The sequence below is a fragment of the Pan paniscus genome, chromosome 13 (genome assembly GCF_029289425.2).
Source record: "Pan paniscus chromosome 13, NHGRI_mPanPan1-v2.0_pri, whole genome shotgun sequence".
In the NCBI taxonomy this organism is placed as follows: domain Eukaryota; kingdom Metazoa; phylum Chordata; class Mammalia; order Primates; family Hominidae; genus Pan; species Pan paniscus.
The window spans coordinates 25,991,734-26,006,173 of record NC_073262.2 but is presented as its reverse complement, the minus strand read 5'-3'; the positions used below and the strand labels follow the sequence as shown (position 1 = coordinate 26,006,173).

At 43.7% G+C, this 14,440-nt stretch overlaps 1 protein-coding gene across 1 annotated transcript in view; it reads left to right on the top strand.

Moving 5' to 3' along the window:
• The window catches only part of KIF5C (kinesin family member 5C), a 152,065-nt gene that overhangs the window by 47,725 nt on the left and 89,900 nt on the right, over positions 1–14,440 (top strand). The window contains exons 3-4 of the mRNA XM_003816687.7: positions 6,254–6,327; positions 14,210–14,314. Of these exons, the coding sequence (XP_003816735.1) occupies positions 6,254–6,327; positions 14,210–14,314 (179 nt within the window). The remainder of the gene's footprint in view (positions 1–6,253; positions 6,328–14,209; positions 14,315–14,440) is intronic.

Below are 14,440 nucleotides of genomic sequence, written 5' to 3'. Positions count from 1 at the left end.
ATCATCAAATCATTTCCTCCAAATGTGAATGCTGTGGCAATTGTGCTTTCAAATGTCTTGATGCTGCCCCCTGTATAGGCAGCTCTGGATTTAATAAGCAAGAAGTAAAAACAAAACTAAAAAAACCTACCATGTCACTTTGGATCTGCTTGTTTTTAGAAGCTGACTAACCTAAGTATTTGAAATTCATGAAAATCAGCTCTGGGTACATCTGTTCGTTTAATTCTGACCCTGGACACCTGTGTGGGAGATGCATGTCAGCATGTAATGTTCCTTGCTGAGGTGGATGGTTATTCACATTCTTGCTGCAGACATCAATTAATTTTGAAGGTCTTCACAGTGAGATTTTTATAGAAACCCAATGAGAAAAAAAATATGACTGAATTCGAACTCTTTCTGAATTAATAGTATGGACCTATATCGGGTGGTAATTTTTATCTTCTCTCTGCTTTTACTCTTCTGCTTCTCTTTCTATCTAAACATGTTTTCTCTGTTTTTGCAGTATATCTTTCTTGGTTTGCTCCTACTCAGCCCTGCTCCCTATTATTGGACTCATTCATATATTTTTTATTAAAGTAAGATTAATCACATATGTACCAAAATTTCTTTTTCTCTCCCCCTTCATTATCACAAACAAATAGTATTTACCACATGCTGTGCTAAACATGAGGGCCATTTAAATACATCCTGTCCTCTCTAAGCTGACATAATTAGAAATGAATGGATGCACTCTGTTAAAAAAAAAATCCTGTGATTAACAACCTGTAGTAATACTCTTTGAGTCTTTATTCACTAAAGAAGTTTGGGCCTCTTTCAATGTTCGGATTTCTCTACAGTATGAAATGTCAGAAATGGGCAGGTCTTGTGAAGATATGGCCTAACTCTGGATAACTTGAGACCCAATATGTAGTGAGCTATACAGAAAACCATCTAGCAGAATAAAATCAGGCCCTGACATGATATGACTAACAGACATTTCTAGGGTACCATAAATATGTATGATCATACATACATGCCTTATTCTCCCTTAAAAAGGAATTGATGAAGGTCTGATTGGATTTCACAAATATCCACTGAGGCTAGTGTGAGAAGTGGCCATGTATTTCAGAATCAGTAAGCTAAAACATAGAGGTACAAGAAAGAACTCCTTGGAACAGATGATCAAGTATAGCTGAGGTATCTCTTGCCACGAGTAACCCTATTTAAATCAAGATTGGGAGGCGGTGCTGTGGAGCCCTTTTTTTCTAGAGGCTAATAATTAAATCAGATGACTTCCGAAGAGCACCATAGTCCCCATGATTCCTGATAATGGGTGGACCAAGGAGCATTCCTTTCAAGTCCATCTAAACTCTTAATGATTTGGAGCATCTGGGAGGCTCCATTTAACTCGATGGCTTTATTCTCTCTCTGGTTTTTCATTCCCTACCACTTCACTGGGTTAAAAAATATATATTTTAAATGTTTGTTTGTGGAGTCCTGGCATCTCTCATGCTCCCATCTTTGTCTGGTGTTTGTTTTTCAAAATTTTGCTTGAAAAAGCATGTAGAATTCTCCTCCATTTCTTCTCAAAGAGGTTGTAGGGTTTGTGACTACCAGCACAGTAAATGGGAAGGCTCCTTTGGACGCCTAGGAATTAAACACCATGGTAACTGGATGCTATTATTGAAGTACTGTAACTATGTCCCAGCCTACAGAAGCCACACCAATCATTTGCCTTCCAAATTAACTAGATACAGATGATCCAGATGCTAGAGAAGGGGATTTCTTGTTTTCCAGTTCTGATTCCTTTAAAATTCATTCATTCAGTTGTTTCTTTTAATCATTCATTTCTGTAAGTAGTATTAAGTACTTACCGTAGGGTAAGCAGTGCTGGGACTGGAGTCGCCATGCTATGTAAGACTGTCTGCAAGGAGCTTTGAGTACAGGGAAAGAGACAGATGTGTACATAATCATCACACACATAGGCATTATGTACTTTAGAAAGGGTGTATGCAAAATGCCACGGGAACACAGAAGAATGTCACTTGTATTGATTTTGATTGGGAGAGGGAGTGGAGAATTAAAGAAGGTTTCTCTGAAAGGTTGGGTCCTGAGGACTATAGAATATAGGAGGGTTGTACAAGCAGAGGGGATTTCAAAAGTAAAAGCATAAACACACAAATTCTGCTTGGGCAACTTGGAGCGGCACAGGGTGCAGAGTGGCATTATGGGAGATGAGGCTGGGACATTTAGGCTGGAGCAATTTGATGGCAATGGATGGACTTTATCCTGCAGACAATGTGGACCCAGTGAAGAGTGTTAAGCTTAGGATGACATTATCAGATCTGTTTTGTTATTATCTTATATATGACTCTGAAGAAGAAAAATATTTTTAGCTGTGACTTATCAGGCACTGTCTATATACTTGACATATGTTGTTGCATTTTAAATCATAACAACTTTCTGAAGGGTGAGCATTATTTTCCTCATTGTACAGAAGAGGAATTTGAGGTTCAGAGAAGTGAAGTAACTTGGCCAGGTTGGTTCGGGGGCCATGGACTGGGACTCAAGCCTGGGCTTGTCAGACTGACTGACTGATATTCTTCTGTACTCCCCTGCCCCCCTTTCCTGGTGGGCACACAGCTAGCATTTGATGACAATTATTTTATGAGTGGTCCCTGTTCTGTCAGGCCATATGGACTATTATCTAAGCATTGCAAAAGACAGGGCTAGGAATGGTGTGGGAGGAGGGTAGAGAAGAGGGGACAGGGATGGTGGCTCCTACACCTTGTGATGGCCCTGGTGGCCTGCCAGTGATGAGGTGCGTTTCCATTCTGAAGACGCAGCATGCCCTTGCCTGGGCACAGGGACTGCCCTTTAGGCTGGCCAGCCGGCATGCGGGCTGGCCTCAGGTAGTCAGCAGGACCGCCTCATCATCCTCTGATTATGGCCTACCTGAGTGGTTTGGTGACTGGTGAGGATGGCCTGTCAGCCACCATCACCAGAAACCCTACAGGCCCCCATTTCCCCTGGAGAGTCGGTAGGAAGCCCCATGCCTCCTTAGGACTACTGATGGGTAGGTATGATCACATCCTTCCCCAATTCTAATCTGAAGATGGCACTAACTCTTTTGCTTTAGCAAGACCTGGATTCAGAACTGAGCAAATGGGAGGCAAGGAGCATTTTAAGTATCTACTGCTATCCTTCCTCCTCCCCTGGGAGATGAGAAGGCTCTGGGCACCTGCAGTGGAAGCTCCTTCTGGGGTTCATGCGGCTGCGGGATGGAAGAGTGCTGTGGCCCCGGGGTGCGGCGGGCTATGCTGTACCAGTGGAGGTCACATCACACCAGGCACTAACACAAAGAAACTTTCTGTCTGCGGAGCGTGGCTGGCATGTGGAAACATTGTTTCTGCAGAGACTCTAAAACAAATGCATTCCGTGGGCCCAGGAGCGGGCACTGGACGTGATGAAAGTGCCTTTTGTGGGCGCTTCTGTGGGAGTCGGATGGAGGTTGGCGTGGCCCCCGCAGTGCGGGGCGTGGCCCCCGCAGTGCGGAGCGCGGCCTGGCCTTTCCCGCTACGGCTCCCCCTCTGCCTGTGGTCGCGGTGGCCATAGAAACGCGCTGGGCTCCTGCTCCACTTCCTCTCTCTGCCTTCCCTCACCAGCAAATCAAAACATAGACTGAGCAAACAAACAACAAACAGAAAAGAAGCCCCCAAAACCTGGAGTTTCGAAGAAAATAGAGAACACTGGCTTCAAAGGGCCTTTTCGTTTAAATTACCTTCTAGTGCAGCAGGGAGCCGATAGAGGGCGACGTCGACTCCCTTCGACCTTGATCGCTGGAGAGAGGTTCTGCAGCAGTGAATGAACTGTAACGTGATTGTAAATACTTTCAGGGCCGTGATTGTAAATACTTTCAGGGCCGAGTGGAGTTTGTTCTGGTGGGGTTTTATGTGTTCTCCTTTTCGTACAAAAAAAGAAGGAGAAAAAAAATAGTGCTCAGTGACGAAATGGCAGCAAGAAACAGATTCTCCAAGTACAGTCTCGCACGCTCCTCAGCTCCTTAGTCCAAAACAAGTGAAGCCACGGACGAGCTCTGGTTTTCAGGTGCTTGACCCAGTCCTTACTGGCAGGAGTTTCATGAGCAGCGATGGAGTAAGAGTTAGTGGGATTGTGCCTTCTGTTTAGTGATGGACCCAGAGGCGTGGATGAGACCCGGGAGGCCTCGGGTGTGGCCTAATTCAGGAGGAAGTTGAGCTCTGAGCTGTTTCCTTGGGTGTGGCTGGTTGCTCAGTACCACCTCCCTGGGGCCTCCTGCGTGGGAACATCGGCCCTTGCAGGGTGGCTAGCAGGGGTCAGGATGGCTGGACCCCTGGCCCTGGCAACTTCGGTGCTGTTCTAACACCTAGGCCGGTGGGTTCCAGAGTGTTTCATACACAGAGGCTTAAGACAAGGAAAGCCCTTTCAGGGTGTGTGTGTGTGTGTGTGTGTGTGTGTGTGTGTGTGTATAGGGGGGATGGTTAATTTCTAATAAATGGTAATTTCGAATAAATGGAAACTGTGATATTGTGATGTAGCCAGCATTCCAATAGGCTGGAGTTTTTTGTGTTATGAATATGGCATTTTTAAAGTTTGACCTAAGGGTGGGACCTTTTTTCTTTGGGTCCCTCAAAGCATATCATATTCATGTTAGTGTAGAGGTGCCCTGTCTGCTCTGGCCTGAGGAATCTTTTCTTTGAGTAAGTTGGCATTTTTGTGAAAACTGAAGCTTGAACCTCCAAACCTTACACTGACTACTTCAAGTTTTTGCTTCCCACTGTTACCAGGGGAGCCATTAGCCGAAATCTGATATGTAGGAACATTCTCTCTCCCTCCTCTTGCTCCCCCTCCTCTCTCTCCCTGTCCCTCCTCTCCCACCAACCCCTAATATAGCTTGATACAAACTCTTGAGGGCTGCTAGAATTAAAAAAAAATCCTGCCACTTAATTTTTCTTTTCTTAGCTTCCTAAAATAACATATTGCTTTTTTGTTCTTATCCCAGTTCACACTTCAACAACCTCAGATCAGTCAAATGTTTATTAAAATTTTTTTTAAAAACATAACAAATCAGAATTGATATAGAAAAAATTCAAAAAAGCAAACCTATCAAAGCAAAACAAAAACAAACCAGCATCATAAAATTCAGAGAACCCCCTCTACCATGCTCCCAAAAGAAAAACTCTATTTAGAGCCTGAAGTAGATGGAGCTGATTGCCTGGCTTGGTTTTTTACATGACTCTGAATAGGACACCTCAGTGTGGGGTCCTTCTCCCTGCCTCTACAGCTTGTGCAAATGAAGACTTCCTCCCCTTATTCGGAATGGAGGATCAAGGATATTAATGATGCATTGTTCCTCTTCCAGTGATATTTGTGAGGATGAAGGAGGAAAGCAGGAGAGAAATGAGTGCTAAATATATTTTAATCACCTCTGCTGCTTTGAAAGAATTCCCACAGATAATCTTCAGCTCTTCAGCAAAAAGCAGCCTCCACCCTCGAGCCTCCCCTTGTCCCTGTGTGATGTGGCACCGACCTGCAGTGTGGAGGGGTTTGTACAGTGCTCTCATTGTGTAATTAAAAGAAATTTCCTGATGCTGATGGGCCTGGGCTGGCTTGTTAGCACTATCAGTGCAAACACAGAGACATTAAATTTAAGTGAGGGCCCGGCTAGTTTCTGGGCTGATTGGATTGTCATCCTGAGGCTCTGTTTATAGAGTGGGGCCCTTTTCCTGCCCCACCTCTGGACTCAAGGAGCTCTTGTGGGGCTTTCAGGAGAAACCTCCCCAAGGAGCTAGCCTGGGCCAGCGTTTAAACTGACCCAAATTAAATCTTCAGGAAAGAAATTCTGTTCTTCATCTCACTCCAGAAACAGGGCATAAGAATAATGTTTTCTTTTTCCCCCAACTGATCTCAAGAGATCAACTTATAGAAGAAAACTCAAATATCCTTCTACTAAAAAAAAGTTTTCTGCTCGATGTCTCTATCTTCCTTTTGATGTCATTGGGAGAAAGTGTGTCTGCCTCCTTCTTCATTAATATATTCTGTGAAATGTGAGTCCATTTCTTTCTATTTGTAGAACAACAGAATTTTCTACTTAAAATTCACATGGAGTTGAAATATATCATTTGTATGAAAAATGAGATGGGCCATTTGGAAAATGTAATTTTAAAATATGCAACCTACACCAGCATATGATCAAAGTAATGAGTTAATTTTAATTTCTTTTTCTTGTTCACAGATGTCCTTGAAGGTTATAACGGGACGATTTTTGCGTATGGGCAGACTTCATCAGGAAAAACCCACACCATGGAGGTAAGATTACAATGTGCTGTAATGCGAATCTCTGAGATGACTGAATGGAACTGACGTTTCCAGCAAAACTTGAGGTGCATGTGGCTTTCTTTACTGGGAAATAGAGACGGTTATGTTTGGCCAATTAATTATGTCTTTGAGAAGTTTTAAAATAGCAGCAAAAAATAAAGTCTCAGGAATTCAGTATTTTAAAAAGTACTTTATTGATAACTTTGTGACAGTAACAATACATTCTATTCAGAAACAATCATTGATTAGCTAAGCAGTAGTGTGAACATCATTCTGGACTTCAGCCTCATTCTAACTGGGAAAGCCTGTTGGGAAAATCATTTACCCTGATGAAGGCCCCCGGGGAGGTTCGTCTCTTAGAATAAATAAAAAACTGTAGGTCAGAGATTTTTAAAAGTTGGCTTGTGGGCCACGTTCAGCCCACAGACATATTTTTGTTTGGACTGCACGATATTTTTTTTTTAATAGTAAGCAATGTTAAAAATTGGATGATTTCACACAATTCAAATTTTCCATCTTAGGTTGAATATTCTGAAGATCTGGTAGCACTGGGTGAATTTCACCATAATATAAAATTCAAGCTTCACTGTTCACTTCATTGTCCTGTTCACCTTTTTGTTAACATTTCTAGTGCAGGGAACAGCTGCTGTCACCTAGGAGAAGTTTGGTAAAATATTTGTTAGTATTTGTGAAAATGGTACCTGTGGTACTGGCTCTGGCCACCCCACGTACATGGGGCTGAACTCTCCATTGTACTCACACCCAGCCCACTTCATGCACACTGGGGTGAAGACGAACTTATATTTGGCATCCTTCCTTATTGACTTACATACCTGCTCCCTGAAGGCACTTCAGGGTATGACCCCAGCTCCAGTTGTTGGCTGTGGAATTTTGTGGCTTCAGTCTGTTTTCCAAACAAGGCAGGTCTGCAGACAAAATTGAACCTCTTTGCCTCCTCTTTTCCTTTTTTTTTTTTTCTTTAAATCACCAAATCCTATAGGGCCTTCAGAGCCTGATAATTCTTCTAAAGGTGAGGCCCACTTGATAGGTAAGGAGAGGTGGTAAGCGTGGTTATTATAAGAAACTGCACAGAGGAAGTTTGGGGAATTCAGCAGCAGGGTAAGATGAATCCTTAATCCTTCCAGCTTAGTGTTTTTCATTTACGATGCCCTCCTGGGAATAGCACTGAGACGGCTGCTGCAGAATCGGTTTAGCTTATGAATCATTCCTATTGAAGAGGAGATTTCAAAGGCACGAGGCTAAAATCCTCAGGGCTCTGATGTTCTGCTCATACTGATTTCAAGTGTGGGGTACAGTGCCGGGGATCTCATTTCTGCGGTGTTGACTCTCTTTCACCTGTTTTGCTGAAGACAAAGTGGTTCAGAGACTGCACAGATTAAAGGAAGCATGAGGTTTATTTATCACTTCTTTCTGACTAAGCAGGTCTTACCCCTGACACCTGAGTGGCATCAGCCCATCTTCTCCTCCTCTCACACTCTACTGCAGAACGTCTTGGAAACGCCACCCTGCTATCCTCACGCACCTGTCCCGGCCCCTCGCCTTTCCCTCTCTTACTAGGCCCCCGACTCTTGACCTTGAGACTATAGAAAAGTTGCAGTTCTACATTTCCTGTGTCCCACCTAGTCCAGTACCTGTAGACAAAAACTCCCTCGTAGGTCAGATGACACTTGAAAGAGAGATACGGTGTCTAGTGAGGAATTCAATCAGTCTAGAGGTTTTTTTGTTTGTTTGTTTGTTTTGTTTTATTACCAAACTATATATAATGCCAAACAAAACAAACAAACAAAAGCAACCTGCATTATTTAAAATCCCCCAAAATCTCTTGGAATGCTTACAATAGTGACCTTTTAAGCTTTGGGATTAGAAAATATAAGGTACTTGCTAAATGCCAGAAATTTAAGCTGTAAGACATCAAGAGAGAGAATGCTCCCCAGTGTAAAATCTTATTTCCGGAGAAGAGATGGATGTAGGGTGATGGCAAAGAGCTATGCCCGCCCTTTAAAACTAATATGGGAGGCCAGGCGTGGTGGCTTACACCTGTAATCCCAGCACATAGGTCAGGAGTTTGAGACCAGCCTGGCTAACATGGCGAAACCCCATCTCTACTAAAAATACAAAAAAATTAGCCAGGCGTGGTGGCGCACGTTTGTAGTCCCAGCTACCCAGGAGGCTGATGCAGGAGAATTGTTTGAACTGTGGAGGCGAAGGTTGCAGTGAGCCAAGATTACACCACTGCACTCCAGCCTGGGTGACAGAACAAGACTCCGTCTCAAAAAAAATAGTAATAATAAATAATAAAATTAAAAACCAAAAAACAAAAACAAAAACTAATAGAAGAGATATTTTGCTAGAGGCTCTCAAGCCCTCTGTGTCTTACAGTGTAAACTTCACAATGCCTGACCAGTGAGGACTCATGGGGGACCTGAAAGGAACTGGGTTCTGGACAGGTTTCACCTCCGGTTGCCTCTTCATCTTTGTCAGTTTTAAAAGGTCAGTTGTAATGAGTTGCTTTCCTTTATTGTGACTTTTGCAGATCACATACTTGTGCCTACAGTTAGAAATAGTTGATGTGGATGGGAGTTTTTTCCTAGTGCCACCCACCCCCTCACTTAATCGAGTTCTTTCTGTAGGGTAATTATAGATTGGAGAAAAGGTAGGGGATATTTTCAGAGGAAGACAGAGGGAAGGAGGAGCCCTAAGCTGAAGTCATAGATACTGCGAGAGACCAAGAAATCCAGGATCCTGGAATGCAATTAAGTCAAAAAAGCCCTACAGGGTCTGCATTCTCTGAAAGGAGGATTTTGTGTATTCAAATTACACATTGTGATCTTCCAAAGGCTTTCGGAAGGGGATGTTAACTCCCTGAGTGTCCCTGAGTGGAAAGAGCAGTCACATTTTAAAGCTGTTTTTCACTTTAATCCCCCTATTTTTGGTCTGACATCCAGTGGTGATTCCATTACCTTGTATTGAGGGGAACAAACAGATAAGCCTACATAACATTGGAAATATTGGCTTCTCAAGATGGAGCATTTAAGGTAGGTTTTCAGTAAATATATGACTCACTGGACAGTGTTAATGCTAAGCTTGGTGGACACCAACACACAGAAGGTCCTGGGCTTGTGCAGCCCATACCCAGGGTTGGCGCTGGGGAGGACACAGAGGGTTCCAGCTCCAGCTGAGGAAAAAGAGACTGTTCTTTTGTTCCGTGTGTGATGCTGGGAAGGGCCTCTCCTGGCCCCGTGCCCTACTTTGTGATCCTCTTCTGCACACTGATATAGATGGATGGAGACATCTTGTGTTTTTTCTTTCTGCCCCAAGAGACGCTTGGAGGTCATCTGAATGGTACAGGCTTCCCAGCCGTCCCGCCAAGCCTGCCAAGTGATTTTGAACTAATCTGTCTGAACGCACGGTGCTCATGTGCTGACGGGCTGATGTCTTAAGTGTTTCAGGAAACTTTGCCCTGCTTGGGAGGTCAAGGAGGCAACTGGGGCTGGAACAAAGAGAGTCTTGTTTGGTGGCTGGTGGCCTGGGTCTTGTTTCTTCTTTCATATGTGCTCCTAAAAGATCACATTCCGTGGGAAAAGTTTGCGGATAGAATTATACAGGATGCAGTTATAAAGATCTTTCTCCTATTTGCTTTCCGGGAGAAACAAGGTGATGAGGCAGTGGATTTCTTTGCTCCCCAAGTTCATCTTTGATCCTTTGGCTAAAATACACTCTCACTGTTCTTCCTCAGTTCCTGTACTTTGTTCTCCCACTCGCCTTCTCTGCCCACATCCTCTCTGCCCATCCCTAAACTTACCCATTCTTCAAGAGTTGGTGTCCCTCAAGCAAGCCATCCCATATTACCCATTTTATTACTGGAAATCTGGGACATTTCTAGTCTCTGAATTTCTATAGCTCTCGGCTGTTATCCCACTTCTTACTGCCCGAGGCAACTGTGCATTGTGTGTCTGGGCTGCGCATCTCATCTGCAAGGGTCAGTGTAGAAGCAGTGAAGACCTCTAAGGAGCACCTCTCTCTCATTCACACACAGACACACCACACACCACATTCCACCCCCCCACATACATCGTAAACACACACACAGACATTTGCACACCACACACATATACACACAGACACACCACACACCACATACCATACACCCCCACATACATTGTACATGCACACAGACATATGCACACCACACACATATACACACACAGACACGTCACACACAGACATACCATACACCACTACCACACCCCACATACATTGTACACACACACAGACATATGCACACCACATATATATACACACAGACACATCACACACAGATGCACCACACACCACGCCTCCCACATACATCATACACACGCACACACATACATTCACAGACACACCATATACCACATACCCCCCACATACATGATACACACACAGACATATGCACACCAAACACATGTACACACACAGACACACCACACACAATATATCACACTCCTTAAATACATCATACACACACAAACTTGTACACACCACACATATACCCACACAGACACTACACACCACATACCACACACCCTTCCACATACATCAGACACATACAGACATATACATACCACAGACATACCTCACACCACACATGGCCCTCACATACATCATAAACACACACAGACATATATATCACACACACAGACACACCACATAACATACTGCACACGCATACATCATACACACACAGACATATACACATCACACACATATGCACACACAGACACACCACACATCACATACCACCCCTCCACATACATCATACATATACACACAGATATATGCACACCACATACAAACACACCACACACCACACACTATATACCACACATGACCCCTACATAACATCATAAACATACAGAGATGTACACATCACACACATCCATATAGACACGCATACCACACACTATATACCACACCCCCACATACATCATACACACACAGACATACCATATACCAGATACCACACATTGTATAGCATACCCCCTACATACACACACACAGACACACCACACACACAGAGACACCCCCCACATATACATGCACACATACAGGCAGAGCCCACGTATATCACACATACAACACACACACATACACACACACTGCATACATCATACAGGCACAGACACCACATATCACACATATACAATACACACACGCCACAGAATGCCACACGGCCGCACACATCACAAGCACCCCCACACTCGCCACACTTCCTACATTCACGCTATAGCACATACCTGCACACATTCCCTACGTCCATCTCACACACATATAACCCCCACATCACACATACATGTAATACTCCACATATATCACACGCCCCCACACACGCAGACATAACCCTCACACCCCACACGTATATCACACACAGACATATACTACACACATCACACATCCATATGCTCCCCTAACACTACACACACACACACACACGTGCACACTCCACATGCCCCTACATCCTCCCCTGCGTACACACACCTGCAGATTGTTTCGGCAGGCCCAGTTTGCTGCACATAAAGCCCTTACCACTCTTGGGCATCTGAGCTGGATCAAGCAGCCCAGCTCCTAGGCCTGTGGTAGATGTGGGTATGCTTCTGTTCCTGTGGGGATGGGAGGCATTATTATGAGAACACTCACTTTTCTCACATTGATTTTAGGGTGAGGACTTCAGAGAGACACAAAGTAGAGAGTGTCCTAGATTCATCTCTCGTTCTGCCTTGGTTCTTGCCCTGACAAAGGCAAACAAAGAGATGTCAGCACTTGTATAAGCCAGGAATCAATGGGGAGATAAATCCATTGAAAGGGAAAGCATCTAGGAAAATAGATTTGAGTCAATTATAAATGATTTTTGGATTATCAATCGTTCTTCTCTGGCTGTGGGCTACTGAGGAGAAGCTAAAGGATTATCATGAATTATTAAAAAGCTCTGGAGGGCTTTGGTAGGGGAGGTCTTTTGATTGGCTGAGTGGAGTCATGACATTTGGCCAGATGGAAATGATGTTCTCACCATAGGTATTGTTTCTGCCAATGATCTCCATGGTTCAGAGCATGTGGAGGTCCATTGTCTAATTTGTTACACATTTATGATGGAATGTACAGTTTAAAAGTTATCAAGATTTGAGATTGTCAGTCTGTCATTTGGCACTGTTTTCTTTCCTAAGATATATATTAATTGTCAGGGATAGAAATGTGTTTCAGTCTCTTCAGGTGAAATAAACTGCAACAACTTCTTCGTGAAAACCTGCTATGAGCTGAGTGATATAATACTAACATTTATTTTAGCCCTTCTCATGTCACTAAGCACTTTATATATCCTATTTAACTCGAATTCTACAATAATTCTATGTAATAAATACTAAATCTTGTAAGCAATGGAGAGAAATATACATGCACTGGCCATCCCTATCTTTAGGAAGTATGCAGTCAAACTAAAAAACAATAGCAATACATCAAACTATTTAGATTCTTAATAGATAAGGGCATTCCAGAGGAGTATCCGTTTTTCCGGATGAGAGAGCTTTGCTGGAAGCCAGACTGCCGGACGTGGTGGCTCATGCCTCTAATCCCAGCACTCTGGGAAGCCAAGGTGGGTGGATCACTTTGAGCTCAGGAGTTGGAGACCAGCCTTGGCAACACTGCGAAACCTCATCTCTACAAAAAATACAAAAAATTAGCCAGCTGCGGTGGTGCACACCTGTAGTTCCAGCTACTAGGGAAGCTGAGGATCACTTGAGCCTGGGAAGTGGAGGTTGCAGTCAGCTAAGACTGCACCACTGCACTGCAGCCTGGGCAACAGAGTGAGACCTTGTCTCAAAAAACAAAAACAAACAAACAAAAAATCTGGAAAATCTCTGGATGTGTTGTTGGCACTCATCACTTTAAACCTGCAGACTGTGTGTTTGTTCACTGATGGATTGTTGAACACATATGAGAACTTAAGTGCTTATTTGACGGTGGGCTTAGGCAAAGGCTCTCTGGAGCTTGTGTGTTGCTTTCAATACTTCTGGAAGTCTTCATTAGGAGTTGCTGTCAGATCCTAAGGCATCTTTTCTAAAATCTTCAGGGGTGGCAAATTCTGGACCTTAAAAATGGATTTGGTAATATCAAAATAGCAGAAGAATTTACCTATCCCTATCCCCACCCACTTAGGTGAAATGAGTAAAGTAGAAAAGCGGGGTAAGAAGAATATAAGACGATCTTAAACATGGATTTAGGTGTTAGAAACAGCTAAAAATTATTTGGAACAATTTGGCCTGGGAACCACAGATTTTTAAAAGAAGTTGATGAAATGTATTTTCTTGATTGATCTGTTAAATGATACTGAAAGTGTTGCCAGAATAAGGTTCTTAGAAATTTTGGAGAATTTTGGAAATCAGTCTTAGAGGTGATTTCATTAAACAAGATTGCCTTACTTGGAACTCCAGGCTCAGGTCAGTTTGTAAATACTCAAAACCCAAACCTATATATTCTCATTCCTTCTCCTGCTCCCTTTTCCTCCTCCTCCTCACCCCACACTAGCCACATAGACTCTGATTTTGTTTCCTTGAGTGGCAGCTGGAGGCAATACTGTGGGGCCTCAGAACTTGGCAGAACAAGTGCTCCCCTGCTGGATAAACAGACCAACACACTGAGTTTTTCCACCAACTTCTGGTCTGTTGGCAAGTCAGGTAGATGCCCAAGGGAGCTGGCAGGCACACGTGGGTGCTTCCTGCTCCACCGGGTTCTGTCTGAGGAACCCAGAGATGGTTCTCCCTCTCTCTCATGTGTCTCCCAGCATGCTTTAACTGCCCGTGTTTGTATTTTCACCCACTAGGGGAAGCTGCACGACCCCCAGCTCATGGGGATCATCCCACGAATTGCCCATGATATCTTTGACCATATCTACTCCATGGATGAGAACCTGGAGTTTCACATAAAGGTACGTATTACTGATTGGTCCCCAGAGAAGACACTGGGCCCCAGATAACGTTTCTTATACCTCCTCCTTTCAAGAAGATATAAAAGATGATCCTACTAATTTAAATGACATTCTTGTGGTAAGCAG